Here is a 12413-nt window from a genome sequence, read left to right as displayed (position 1 = left end):
GTGAGTCTAACTAAAGGTTTGTCTATTTTGTTTATCTTATCAAAAAACCAGCTCTTAGTTTCTCTGATCTTTTCTATTGTTCTTTTAGTCTCAATTTATTTACCCTCTGATCTTCGTTATTTCCTTCCTTCTGCTAATTTTGGGCTTCATTTGTTCTTCCTTTTCTGAGATTTTTTTTGAGTTCTTTTTTATTTTTTATTTTTTTAAAGATTTATTTATTTATTTGAGAGAGAGGGAGAATGTGTGAGCACAGGCACACTGATGGAGATAGAGAGCTTCTCTCTATTTGTAGTAAATAAATAAAATCTTTAATTAGAGATTATTCCAGAAAGAGCGAGCATGAGCATGAGTGGGAGGGAGGGGCAAAGGGAGAGGGAGAAGCAGACTCCCCGCAGATCAGGGAGCCCAATGAGGGGTTCGATCCCAGGACCCCGAGATCATGACCTGAGCCAAAGGTAGTTGCTTAACCAACTGAGCCACCCAGACACCCCTAAATAAATAAATCTTTTTTTTTTTTCAAGTTGAGGTGAGTTGTTATAGGCAGCATATTGCTGGGCATTATTTTATCCATTTGTTTACTCTGTATGTTTTGATTGGTGAATTTAGTCCATTTACATTTAAAGTAATTATTGATAGGTATGGACTTACTGCCATTTTGTTAATTTTTTCTAGCTTTTTTTAAATTCCTTTGTTCCTTTCTTTTCTTGCTCTCTTTTTTTGGTAATTTGATGATTTTCCTATTCTTTTCCCCCCCTTTTTTTGAAGATTATTTATTCATTAGAAAAAGAGAGAGACAGACCAAGCAAGCACGAGTGAGAGAGGGGCAAAGGAAGAGGGAGAAGCAGACTCCCCACTGAGCAGGGAACCTGATGTGGGGCTTGATCCAGGACCCTGGGATAATGACCTGAGCCGAAGGCAGACACTTAACTAAGTGAGCCACTCAGGTGCCCCTCTTCTTTTTTTTTTATCTTTTGTGTATCTACTATACCTTTGTGCTTTGTGGTTATCATGAGGTGTACATAAAATATATTTATAAATACAGTCTATTTTAAGTTGATAACAACTGAAGTTTGAATTCATTTTAAAGTTCTACATATTTACTCCCTACCTGTGTTTTGTTTTTGATGTCACAATTTACATCTTTTTATCTTGTGTATCCATTAACAAATTATTGTAACTCTAGTTATTCTATTAATTTTATGTTTTAGCCTTTTTTATAAATGACCAATCCACCACCGTTACAACATTAGATTATTTAACTATTTATCTTTACCAGTGAGACTTACACATTCATATGTTTTCTTACTACTAATTAGTGCCCTTTAATTTCAGCTTAAAAAATTCTCTGTAACATTTCATATAAGGCCAACTTGATGGTGATGAACTCCTTCAGTTTTTGCTTGTGTTGATAACTGTTTATCTCTTTTACACTTTTGAAGTACAGCATTGCTGGGTAGTGTATTCTTAGTTGACAGTTTTCCTGTCAGTGCTTTAAATACATTGTGCTAATCCTCTCTGGCTTGCAAAGTTTCTCCTGAAAGATATGCTTATAGTCTTGTGGTGATTTGCTTGTTCATAGTTGTTTCCTCTTGGTACTTTTAAGATTCTTTGTTTTTAACTTTTTGCCACTTAATTATAATGTGTCTCGATGTGGGGCTCTTCAGGTTCATCTTATTTGGAACTTTTTGGGCTTCCTGGATCTGAATATCTGTTTCCTTCACCCAGGTTAGGGAAAATTTCAGCCATTATTTCTTCAAATAAGTGTTCTGTCCCTTCCTTATAATGTGAACATGATCCACTTGCTGTTGTCCCATAAGTCCCTTAAGCTGTCTTCACTCTGTTTCTTCTTTCTTTCTTTCTTTCTTTCTTTCTTTCTTTCTTTCTTTCTTTCTTTCTTTCTTTCTTTCTTTTTTTTTCCTGATTGGATGAATTCCACTCCTCTGTCTTTGGGTTTGCTGATCCTTTCTTCTGTTTCATCTAGGTTGCTTTGAACCCCTGTGTTGAATTTTTCAGTTCACTTACTATGTTCTTCAGCTTTATTACTTCTGTTTGGTTCTTTCTTATATTTTCTGTCTTTGTTGAAATTCTCACTTTGTTCATGCATTATTCTCCTGATCTCAGTGACATCTTTTTGAACATAATTATTAACCCCTAACAGATAAACCACTTCTCTCCATTACATTAGGGCCTTTTCCTGAGGTTTTATCTTATTCTTTCATTTGGAACATATTCCTCTGTTTCTTCATTTTCCTTGTCTCTCTGTGTTGGTTTCTGTGCATTAGATAAATAACACTCTCTTCTAGTCTTGACGGAATGTTTTTGTTTGTGGGATGAACCTTATCATTAAACCTTGTCCTAGTTTCTGGTTGTCTCTCAAATCTTTGTGATGGTGCAAGCAGCATTATTTGTTCTTATTGGTGTCCGTTAGTTGAAGGTATGTCATGACCTGTTAGTGTCCCAAAGGGGACGATGTCAGTCAGCACCTGAATGCAGGCTGATTATAAGGTGAATCTTCAGAAGCTTTTAAGGTACATAAATATACTTCTTTCAAGTGAAGACTGGGAGATGGGCATTTCTGTCTTTTCCTTCTGCACTGAGCCGTAGGGTGATAGCCAGTTAAGAACGCTGTTTGCTGCCATCCTGTTAAACCCATGAATATAAGCCCCATTGGCCACCAGAGCCATATATTCAAAGGACATTCACTGGGCTGCTGCCACAAAATCCATGGCACCAGAGGTGTGCACAGGCTCTTTCTAAGAGATATTAGTATCCTAGAGTGAGGGAGAGCACAAGGATAGTGCTGGCTGACCTCCCTGGTCTCTGGAGAATATTACAGTTGCCTCTCGATGTGTGTTAAGTTAGAAGCCTGTCCTTCAGGCCACAGCTGTTAAGAAAAGCAGTTAGGGCTATTCCACCAAAAAAATGGTAATTGTCCACTGCCTCTGCTGGGCCCTCAGACTGGTCTAGTCTGCTGCCTCTGCTCGGTCTTGGGAGGTTAGCCACAGTGAGTCTGTGCAAGCCGTTTAAGAACTATATCTTAATTCACTATATCCTTGTGGAGCTTTTGGATGCAAGCCTCATTGGCTTTCAGAGCTAGATGTTTTAGAGGCCCATCTCTCCTGTCATAGAACTTGGGGTGCTAGATGTGGAGTTCAAACTTACTGCTCTTTAGGAAGAAGCTGGAAGTTCCTCCCGCTTATGTGCCACCATGCCAGGGTTAGGTTTTATGGTGAGATTGTCTCACAGCTTCTTTTACCCTTTTTGATGTGGGGTTTTTTCCCTCATTTTCCCTATGGGTAGTAGTCACTCAGTTTCAGGATTTCTTTCAGAGGGAGTTGTTTCGCATGTAGCCATAGATTCATTGCGTCCATGGGAGGAGGTGAATTTGGGAACCTCCTACATCACCATCTTGAAACAGCCTGTTGTTTCTAATAACAGGCAGTTAACTTGGTTCAATACAAACTGTTGGTTTTTTGTGCAATTCAGTTCTCTTATTCTTGTCTGGGCTGCTTGCAGTGTAACCTACATTGTTATTGCACTGTTTACAGGTCTGCGGGAGATCTTAGCAGAGCTTATACATAGAATTTGAATCTTTCTTTCTCCTCTTACTGGGATTTGCTTTTCACTTTTAGGCATCTGTGATTGTCTCAAACTCTGTAAGGTCATTCTTCAGCTTAGAAAAACTTTGGATTTTCTGTCAGAATTTTAGCAGTCCTGAGCTGTGTCAACTGTGGTCATCGTGAGGCTAATAGCCATTAAAAACAAAAACAAAAACGGGAAAACAGTGTACCGTTCCCTTATTTCAAGGATTGACTTCCATACATAATCTGCATGCTTATTTTTCATTACCTTCCAGTAATTATTTTTTTGTATTTTGTCCAGTGTTTATAGTCGTTATCTAGGGGTATGGTCTGTCTGATAGGAGCATACTCAACTATATTTGAAAATCTTTTATTCTTTCTTTTTCTTTTAAGAGAGAAAGAGATTAAGCGGTGGGAGAAGGGCAAGGGGGAGGGAGAGAAAATCTTAAGCAGCCTCCATGCCTAGCGCAGAGCCCAACGCAGGGCTCGATCTTACAACCCTGAGATCATGACCTGAGACAAAATCAAGAGTCAGACATTTATCTGACTCAGCCAACCAAGCACCCCTAAAAATCTTTTATTCTTAATAATTTCTGTTTATCCATAGTAATAAATATCTTAATAGTTACCATATTAATAACTACTAGTTATTAATAGTTACTAGTTAATAGTAACTAGTAGTAATCCATATTAATAACTAATCATTATTGATATATTTAGTATCAGTTTTGACATATAATTTTAGGTTAGTTAACTGTATGTATTATTTTATATTTGCCTGTTTTACAAAGATATATCTTTCCATCCTTTTTCTTTTTTTTAAAGACTCCAGGGATACCCATATTGCTCTTCTTTGTCAGCCTTTTATATTTGCAACTATCTATGATCCTGTTTACCTTTATCTTCATTTTTGCTTTATTTTCTTTACTTTTCTCATTCTGTCCTCTGTGTCTCTTAGTATACTTTTGGCCATATCTCTTTCTTGGGCACCTTATAATTTAGTTTTCATATCTGAGATAATTTTATTTTTTTAAAGTTTTCCTGAATATGATTAGTTTTTATGTTACTTTTTTGTTGTTGTCCGTACCCATTGTAAGTTTTTGAATTTCTGATTTGTGATGTTTTTTCATGTCTGCAGTTGCTTATTTAATTACATTTATTTCATATTACAGTATTTTGTTATAATTTTCCTGTTTCTTTGCTGGGGATAGATTGTTTCATTGTGTTTTCAACTCCTGTAAAGTTTTGATTTTCTTTTCTTTTTTTTTTTAATTACAGTAACTTACATCATTGATTAGGTCTCCTGAGGTGTTCTCTCAGTATTTCCGTACTCAAAGAAGGGCCTTTTCCCTCTGGACAGTGGACATCTGGAGCAACACTCATGAAATTTTATGGTGTTCCTTTTCATCATGAATGGTGTTTCACTACCATTAAGAGCACATTGCGCTTTTCGCCCTCTGTGGAGCCTCAGACAGATTCTTTGCTTAGATGTATCGGAATGCTCTGCTGACATCTGGTGTTTATTTACCTACTTAAAGAAAATAGAAATGTGTAGTTTCTCTGTTTCTGGTTATACTGTAGGCATGGATAATGGGTGAATTTTAAGAATAGTTGAAAAAGAATTGCTTGTATTTAAATACATGAATCCATATTTCATGTAAATATTCTATATTACTACTTACTTTGCCCTTACTATATCATCCCATAAGAGTAAGGCCTTCTTTGGAAATAGTGAAGGGATAGAAGAGGCAAATCGTGAAACAAAAATATACATAAATTACATTGTCCTACTTTACAAATACTTTTATTCATAACATCCCCACAATGGCCAGAATACCCCATTTTCAAGTGCCATACTTGGTATTTATCACAAATATGTTACACACAGGAAGCCCTACAGTGAATTACTAGGTGCCTTGATTAACCTAGAGGAAACTTCCCTGAAATAGTATTTAATGTTGTTTCCTTTTTTTGATGCTCTGGAAGTTTTACACTTGGGAGGAATATATCACAGTAAAACTATAGGTGTATTTCTTTTGAATAGTAGGGGGAAGGACTATTTGAAAAGAAAAAATGAACAAAGTTATGAAAGAGTATGTATAGAAGTTGAAGGGGGTCCTGGTACAGTAGTTTGAATACTAGCCTGTATTTCATCGTGAGGTTCTATTTCCTGGATGAAACGATCCAGAGTCTTTAATATCACTTCAGTTTTTGTCCACTCATCTAAAGTCAGGGTCAGCCAAAGATAATCTTAGGATGAGGTGGTTTGGCATCTCTTCCAATCACCTTATTCATATATATGAGATTTTTTTGACCTGGATGTTCACTTATTTTCTCCCCACTTGTTTATTGTTTGTCTCTCACACTATCCTTAGGTGTGTGTAACTGTGCGTGCATACCTCTGTGTGGGCCTGGGTGTGATTGTGTATGTGTGCGATTTCTGTTTGTTTATAGGCCTCAGGACTGATTTTGTCCTAGCCTGAATACATGCCTTTTTATTATGGTTTGACCAGTTTTGAGTTTCACTTAAAAGTTTGGGAGGTCTTATTAAACCACCAAAAGAGGCACAGGCTAAAATTTTGAAGCCTTGGGTTATAATCCCGGCTCTGCCACTTACTGACTTCATGAACTTGGGCAGTTTACTTCCTTAGTGTCATCTCAGTATTGCCTTTCCCAAGTGAGAGGGTTGGAAGGGATTAATTCAGACGACTCTGTGAATGCTGATATTGTAAGGATTCTGAAGATTCTCTCATGGCATTTCTGAAATTACAGTTGTAATACAGGCAGGAGGAATGCTTTCTGAACCCCTCATTCGTCCCCTCATTTTCTACCCCATCTGCTACTTCTGATTCACATTGGTCCCCTTTTCTCTCTTCTTCATGCCCTCCTCTTATGCCTGATTTTCTCTATTAAGTGTATTTCTGACAGAAGAGGAAGATCCTGTGATTAGCCAAGTAAATTGAAGGATTCAGCTCATTACTGGGCTGTCAGATGAAACAGTAGAATTTCTCCAGGTATGAGTTATCTGAGTCAACCTGGATAGGTAATGTCTGTCCTTCCTCTGTTATTCCCACTTCCCACCTTGCATTTGAGCCATTGTTACCTTTAGTCTGAAGCTCTCTATTCTTCATTTTGGGGACACAGGCCTTAAAATGTCCTGAGCCCCACTACTGTGCCCCTTCCCACAGAAATCTACCCAGTTTGATCATTGTTTGCCTCATGCTTCTTTCTCTGGGTCCACAAATGGTTGAGGGTTTAAGAGCATGAGCTCAGGAACCAGAAAGCCTGGGTATGAATCAAAGCTTGGCTTTGTGACCTTGGATAAGTTCCATATCCTCTCTGACCTTTAATTTCCTTGTCTAGATGCACGTGTTAGATAAACTGCTTATTGTGTCTTTACTTAGGAGCAGGCCTGGGAATGCAGAGTTCCCAGGCTGGCTTGAGGTTGCTCACCTTGCTAATCCTGTCTTTCCACTGCCGTTTTGCTGATCACAGTATTGGAGGTTTCTTTGAACCTCATTTGGATTATTTTTTGGTAAGGGCAAAATGTTATTCCTTTGAGCTGTGTTTCGAGTGGCAGGAGAAGGTGAGAGCTCACATGGAGGTTTGTCTTCTAGTTTAGGGGCCTCTAAATTATCAAAGATAAATCTTTGGGGACTATTTTAAAATCATACCCAGAAAAGGCAAAAGCCTTTATGCCTGTCTCCTAATGTGGTGCTGTCTCCTCCAGGCACACCTACAATTGAGATGAATTCTTGGGATGGAGAGTGATAGAGACAGAACCACACAGAGTCCTTTGCTCCCACCAGTAGCCCCTCTTGTGCTAGGTTCCTCTGCCTCTCTGCAGTTAGACCTCACTCCACTGTGAGAGGGGGAACATTTGAGTCTATTAACGCTGAGCTCCAGTACTTTAGCCCAGCACAATTCCCTGTGTGGCTGAGCCAAACAGAAAGAGAAGACAGACATTTTGTCCTTTGGGAAAGACAAACTGAATTAGCAGACTAAACAACAAATGTTCATTAGCACCTTTCATGTGGGAAAGGTGCTTCTGGGAACTAGGGCTAGGAAAGCAAAGGAGACAATACCAGGTCCCAAAGAGAGACCAGAGGTTTTTTTCGGTAGACATACATATGAACAGCTGCTTTCTAAATAATTGAATAAGGGCTATAAATGAAGTATGTATGCAGTGGTCCTGGGACCCAGTGAACAGATGCACAGCCTGAACGTCAGAGAAGACTTCGTGAAGACTTAGGTCTAAGCTAAGATTGTTCCTTTAAATCTGACCCTTCATTAGAAGATGTCCCTGGGATCAAAACCCTCTCACTGCTGCTATAATATAGTCTGAGGGCAGATGTCTCTGTAGTCAGAATGGACCCACTGGTTATGGGAATCTGGGGAACAGCCTTCTTGGTGCTGCAGAAACAGCTTTCACAGAGGTAACCACATAGACTTTGAAAGCAGAAGCCAGCCTTGTCCTGTGGATAAGCCCCCTTTGTGATTTTACTCTGAACTTTTCCTGACTTGACCAGGATGCAATGTTTTCTAAGAGTGCCATGTATTCCTTTATAGCCATCATTTCTGATCCACTTTCTTTGTTGAGTTTTCGATCTCCATCACTGACAAATACGTGAATTGGCGGTTTGTCCTGTGAATGCAAAACTTAGTTCCTTTGTCTGCCCTTCCCACCTTGGTTCTGCTCTCAAATGCCTCTCTGCTCATGTCCATCCTAAAGGGATGGGGTGACCAATATTTGACTGTGATGGGTTTCTTTTTCTCGTATCACATCCTTAATTATAATGGATGGGAAAGCAACTGTTTTTTGTGCTTCTTCACTAGTTAAGTCTAAGACCTGCATAGTCACTTTCACTTAAATTTCTTAGGGCTTTGACAATGAGCCTTTGGAGCCTGATGAGACAGGGAATCGTGTGGCCACATTCATGAGTTATGTAAGTATGGTCAGTACTGGATTGCCCTATAGGCATCCAAGGCCCAGGCTAGAAGCGTCCCCACTGAATCAAAGTATTGAGCGTTTGAATCGAGGAGTTTGTATTTTTAGAAATACCCCAGAAGAGTCTAATGATCAACGTGGTATAGGAACTACTATCACTTAGTGATTAGAAGTGGGGGGAGAAAGAGGGAAAGGGAAGAGTCACAGAATCACCTGGAGGACTTTTCATATTATACAGCACCTCTTTATTCTATTACTCCTTTGGTTGTCAGTCTCTCCATTAAAGAATGAAGACCTAGAACCATTTGTTTTGCCAGTGAGGTGTGATTTCCTCCTCTGGACTAAGATTAATTTTTTAATCCTTAAAATAATTATTTGATTTTTAAAAATTATTTATTTATTTATTTATTTGAGAGAGAGAGTGCAAGTGGTGGGAGGAGCAGAGGGAAAGGGAGAGGGAGGGGAAAGAATCTCAAGCCAACTCAGCACACTGAGCACAGAGTCCAGTGTGGGGCTTCATCCCACGACTCTGAGACCACGACCTGAGTCCAAACCAAGAGTCAAACAATTAACTGACTGAGACACCCAGGCACCCCAATAATTATTTGATTTTTGAGCTAATTTTTAAAATAAGCCATGAGGGAAAAAAGCCTCAAGATTCCTAGATACTTATACCAGGCATTTTTCTCCTTTCTCTCTCTAGCCAAAATTATATCAGATAATACTCAGATATCTATTTTTGCACTGCTTTTAAGATTTCAAAATTCCAAAGAGAATTTTGCTCATAAGTGGTGATTGCTTCAAAGAGGAAAGATTTCTGACTCATTCTTACACATTTCTTTTGAAAAGAAATGACTGGCAATATCAAAATTCTTTCATACTTCTTTACCCAGTTTGAGGTTGGTACAATATGAAGATCCATTCTCTTCTTTTAAAAATAGCATCATTGATGGGCAAAAAAAACAAAAAAATAAAAACAAAACAAAACAAAAACCCAAACAAACAAATTTGATTTGGACAAGGAATTTTCTTTCTTTTTTTTTTTTTTTAAGCATTTAAAAAAAATACAGTGGCATTTCTTAATCAGTGTGAGGCCTCAGCTGATTTGGATAAGGAGTTTTCTTTCAGGAATTTTTTGAGCATGACCATTTGTTCTGTTTGTTGCAGTACGTGATAACAATTTAGAAAACGGACATGGGTGGTCTACTTTAGTACAATGAGCAATAGTCACATGTGTAAATTTCCTGTTGTTTCCAAAATAAAGTAGGAAAAAAATCATTAATTACAAAATGAGTGTAGGGAATTTTATGCCTCTTTAAGTGTTCTGCTTCTAGGATACTTTTATACTAGTTTCTTGGAGGTGTAGATTTATGGTTTTTCATCAAACTTTGGAAGTTTTTGGCTATTACTTCTTCACATATTCCTTTTTTTAAAATATTTTATTTATTTGAGAGTGAGAGAGTGAGATCATGAGCAGGGGGAGGGGTAGAGGGAGAAGCAGACTCTCTGCTGAGCAAGGAGTCTGATGTGGGACTCAATCCCAGGACCCTGGGATCATGACCTGAGCTGAACGCAGACACTTAACCAACTGAGCCACCCAGCTGCCCCTTCTTTACATATTCCTTAGTCCCTTTCTCTTTCTTCTTTCCTTCTAAGGCTTTGGATGGTTTCCCAAAGGTCTCTGAGGCTCTCTTAATTTTAATCCATTCTTTTTCTTTCTTTTCCTAAACCTGGATAATTTCAAGTGATATTTCTTCATGTTTGCTGATCTTTCTTCTGTCCGCTTATATCTGCTATTGAGACCCTCTAATTAATTTTTAAAATTTCAGTCCTTGAACTTAACTCCAAGATTTCAAGATTGGTCCTTTTTTTATAATTTTGAACTCCAAGACTGGTCCTTTTTTATACTTTTTTCTTTTTTTGATACTTTCTATTTGATGACATATCATTATCATATTTTCTTCTAGTTCTCCAGACACAGTTCCATTTAGTTCTTTGAGCACATTTAAAGTAGCTGATTTAAAGTCTTTTCCTATTTCTCAGAGACAGTTTCGGTGGATTTCTTTTTTCCTGTGTATGGGCCATCTTCATGTTTCTTTGCATGGCTAGTAATTTTTTTTTTAAACTGGGCATTTTAAGTAATATAATGTGGCTTCTATGCAAATCAGACTCTCCCCATCCCCGAGCTTTGTTTTTATTGTTACTTATTTTAGGTTTTCTTGTTCAGTGACTTTTCTGAATTAAATCTGTGAGGTCTGTATTCTTTGTTTCCTCTGGAGGCTCATTTCCTACTTTTTGTGAAAATTGTGGTAAGATAACGTAGTATAACATGAAATTTACCATCTTAACCATTTTAAATTGTACTCTTCAGTAGTATTAAATATATTCACATTGTTGTGCCATTGTTTTCTTGTTTTTTAGAATTTCTGGAGGCTTCTTGCATGCCTAAGCTCATGGCATCCTTCTCTATCTTCAAAGTCAACAGTATAATATCTTAAAAACTTCCTCTGACTCTGTCTGCCTCCCTCTTTCACATTTTAAGAATTACTGTGATAACATTGGACCTACTTGGATAATCCAGGATAATTTTATCTTAAAATCATCTTATTAACAACATTAATTCCACTTGCAACTTTAACTCCCATTTGCTGAGTAATATGACATATTCACAGATTCCAGGGAGTAGAACATGGACATCTGTGGTGAGAACATTAATTTTTCTGCCACACCCCTGTATGTCCCACTCACCTGGGATATTGCACCAACCAATGCATTCCTTTCCACTAGTATCCCATCCCATTTTATCATTATAAAAGTTTGGACAAATACCACTACATCATACCAGGAAATATCAATAGTCTGTCTATCACCATTGATGGGGTCTTCATTGTGAGCAATCAGGAAGATGATCCAGTGCCAAAACTCCATTTTAGAATCTGTGTCTAAGGACCACTTGGTACCAACTGGTTTTAGGTCAGTTTGCCTAGATATAGATTCCAAACTGGAGATTTGCTTTCGGGAGTAACACCTTTAAGGCACTGAGAGAAATAGAGTTGGACAGTACAATAAGGTGGACTATGATGCAGTCAGAACACAGACCTTTGTTAGTCTCATGAGGAGCTCTTGAATTCAGAAGGCCCCTTACAATTGCCTTTAATTATAGCAAGGTACCTAGGCCAAACACTGAATGCTGGTTGGAAGGAGCTATGGAGAAAGTATTAACAGATACCAACCTGTTATTATAGGAAATAATTTTCCCTTCTTGGAAAAGAAAGGCCTCAGAGTCACTGACTAGAAATCTCTTGCCCAACTTGGTCGTTATTGAGGCCTGGCCATTTCTGCTAGGGGAGAAAAAGAGCATGGTGCATACCACGTCTCCAGATCAGGTGGCATATACAGTCTGAGGGCCTCAGGTGGGAAGGACCAACCACTGTGGTTTGTGTTCCCAGATGAGTGATGTCGAAGCTGGTGGTGCCTCTGTTTTCCCATACCTAGGGGCTGTATTTTGCCCAAGAAGGTAAGTTCTATTCTTTGTAGGTCACTGGTTGCTTCAGGGCTCAGGCCTTGTCCATTTCCCTGCCCCATTCCTTGGCTTATTTGACTATGACTATGATGGCCTTAGGAACTAATGGCCTAGACTCTGATCTTGTGGTCTTTACTTTGGGAGAAGGAGCAGGAGCTCCTTCAAGACAAGTCAGTTTCCAGATATTCATCACAATAATGAGGGGTAGAGGCTGCTTGGGGAGTATTACTGAACTTCCAAAGCTGTCCTTTTGTATACAAGGAAGTGAGTGTGTTTTCTTTCAGGATGGAGTTTCAGGAGCACTCTATGGTTAGGTCCCAGAGACCATGTGGAGCTAGGGTGGTGGGTATATATGTAGGTA

The 12413-nt window shown here is 38.5% G+C and overlaps 1 protein-coding gene across 1 annotated transcript in view; it reads right to left on the bottom strand.

Moving 5' to 3' along the window:
• Positions 1–11457, bottom strand: part of LOC113261489 (40S ribosomal protein S19-like) — a 47493-nt gene extending 36036 nt beyond the window's left edge. The window contains exon 1 of the mRNA XM_057306974.1: positions 11278–11457. Coding sequence (XP_057162957.1) covers positions 11278–11457 — 180 coding nt within the window. The remainder of the gene's footprint in view (positions 1–11277) is intronic.
• Positions 11458–12413: the final 956 nt, after the last annotated feature.

Source organism: Ursus arctos, unplaced genomic scaffold, assembly GCF_023065955.2.
Source record: "Ursus arctos isolate Adak ecotype North America unplaced genomic scaffold, UrsArc2.0 scaffold_5, whole genome shotgun sequence".
Taxonomy (NCBI): Eukaryota; Metazoa; Chordata; class Mammalia; order Carnivora; family Ursidae; genus Ursus; species Ursus arctos.
Note: the sequence above shows the minus strand (reverse complement) of the source record. Positions and strands in the feature narration are given on the sequence as shown.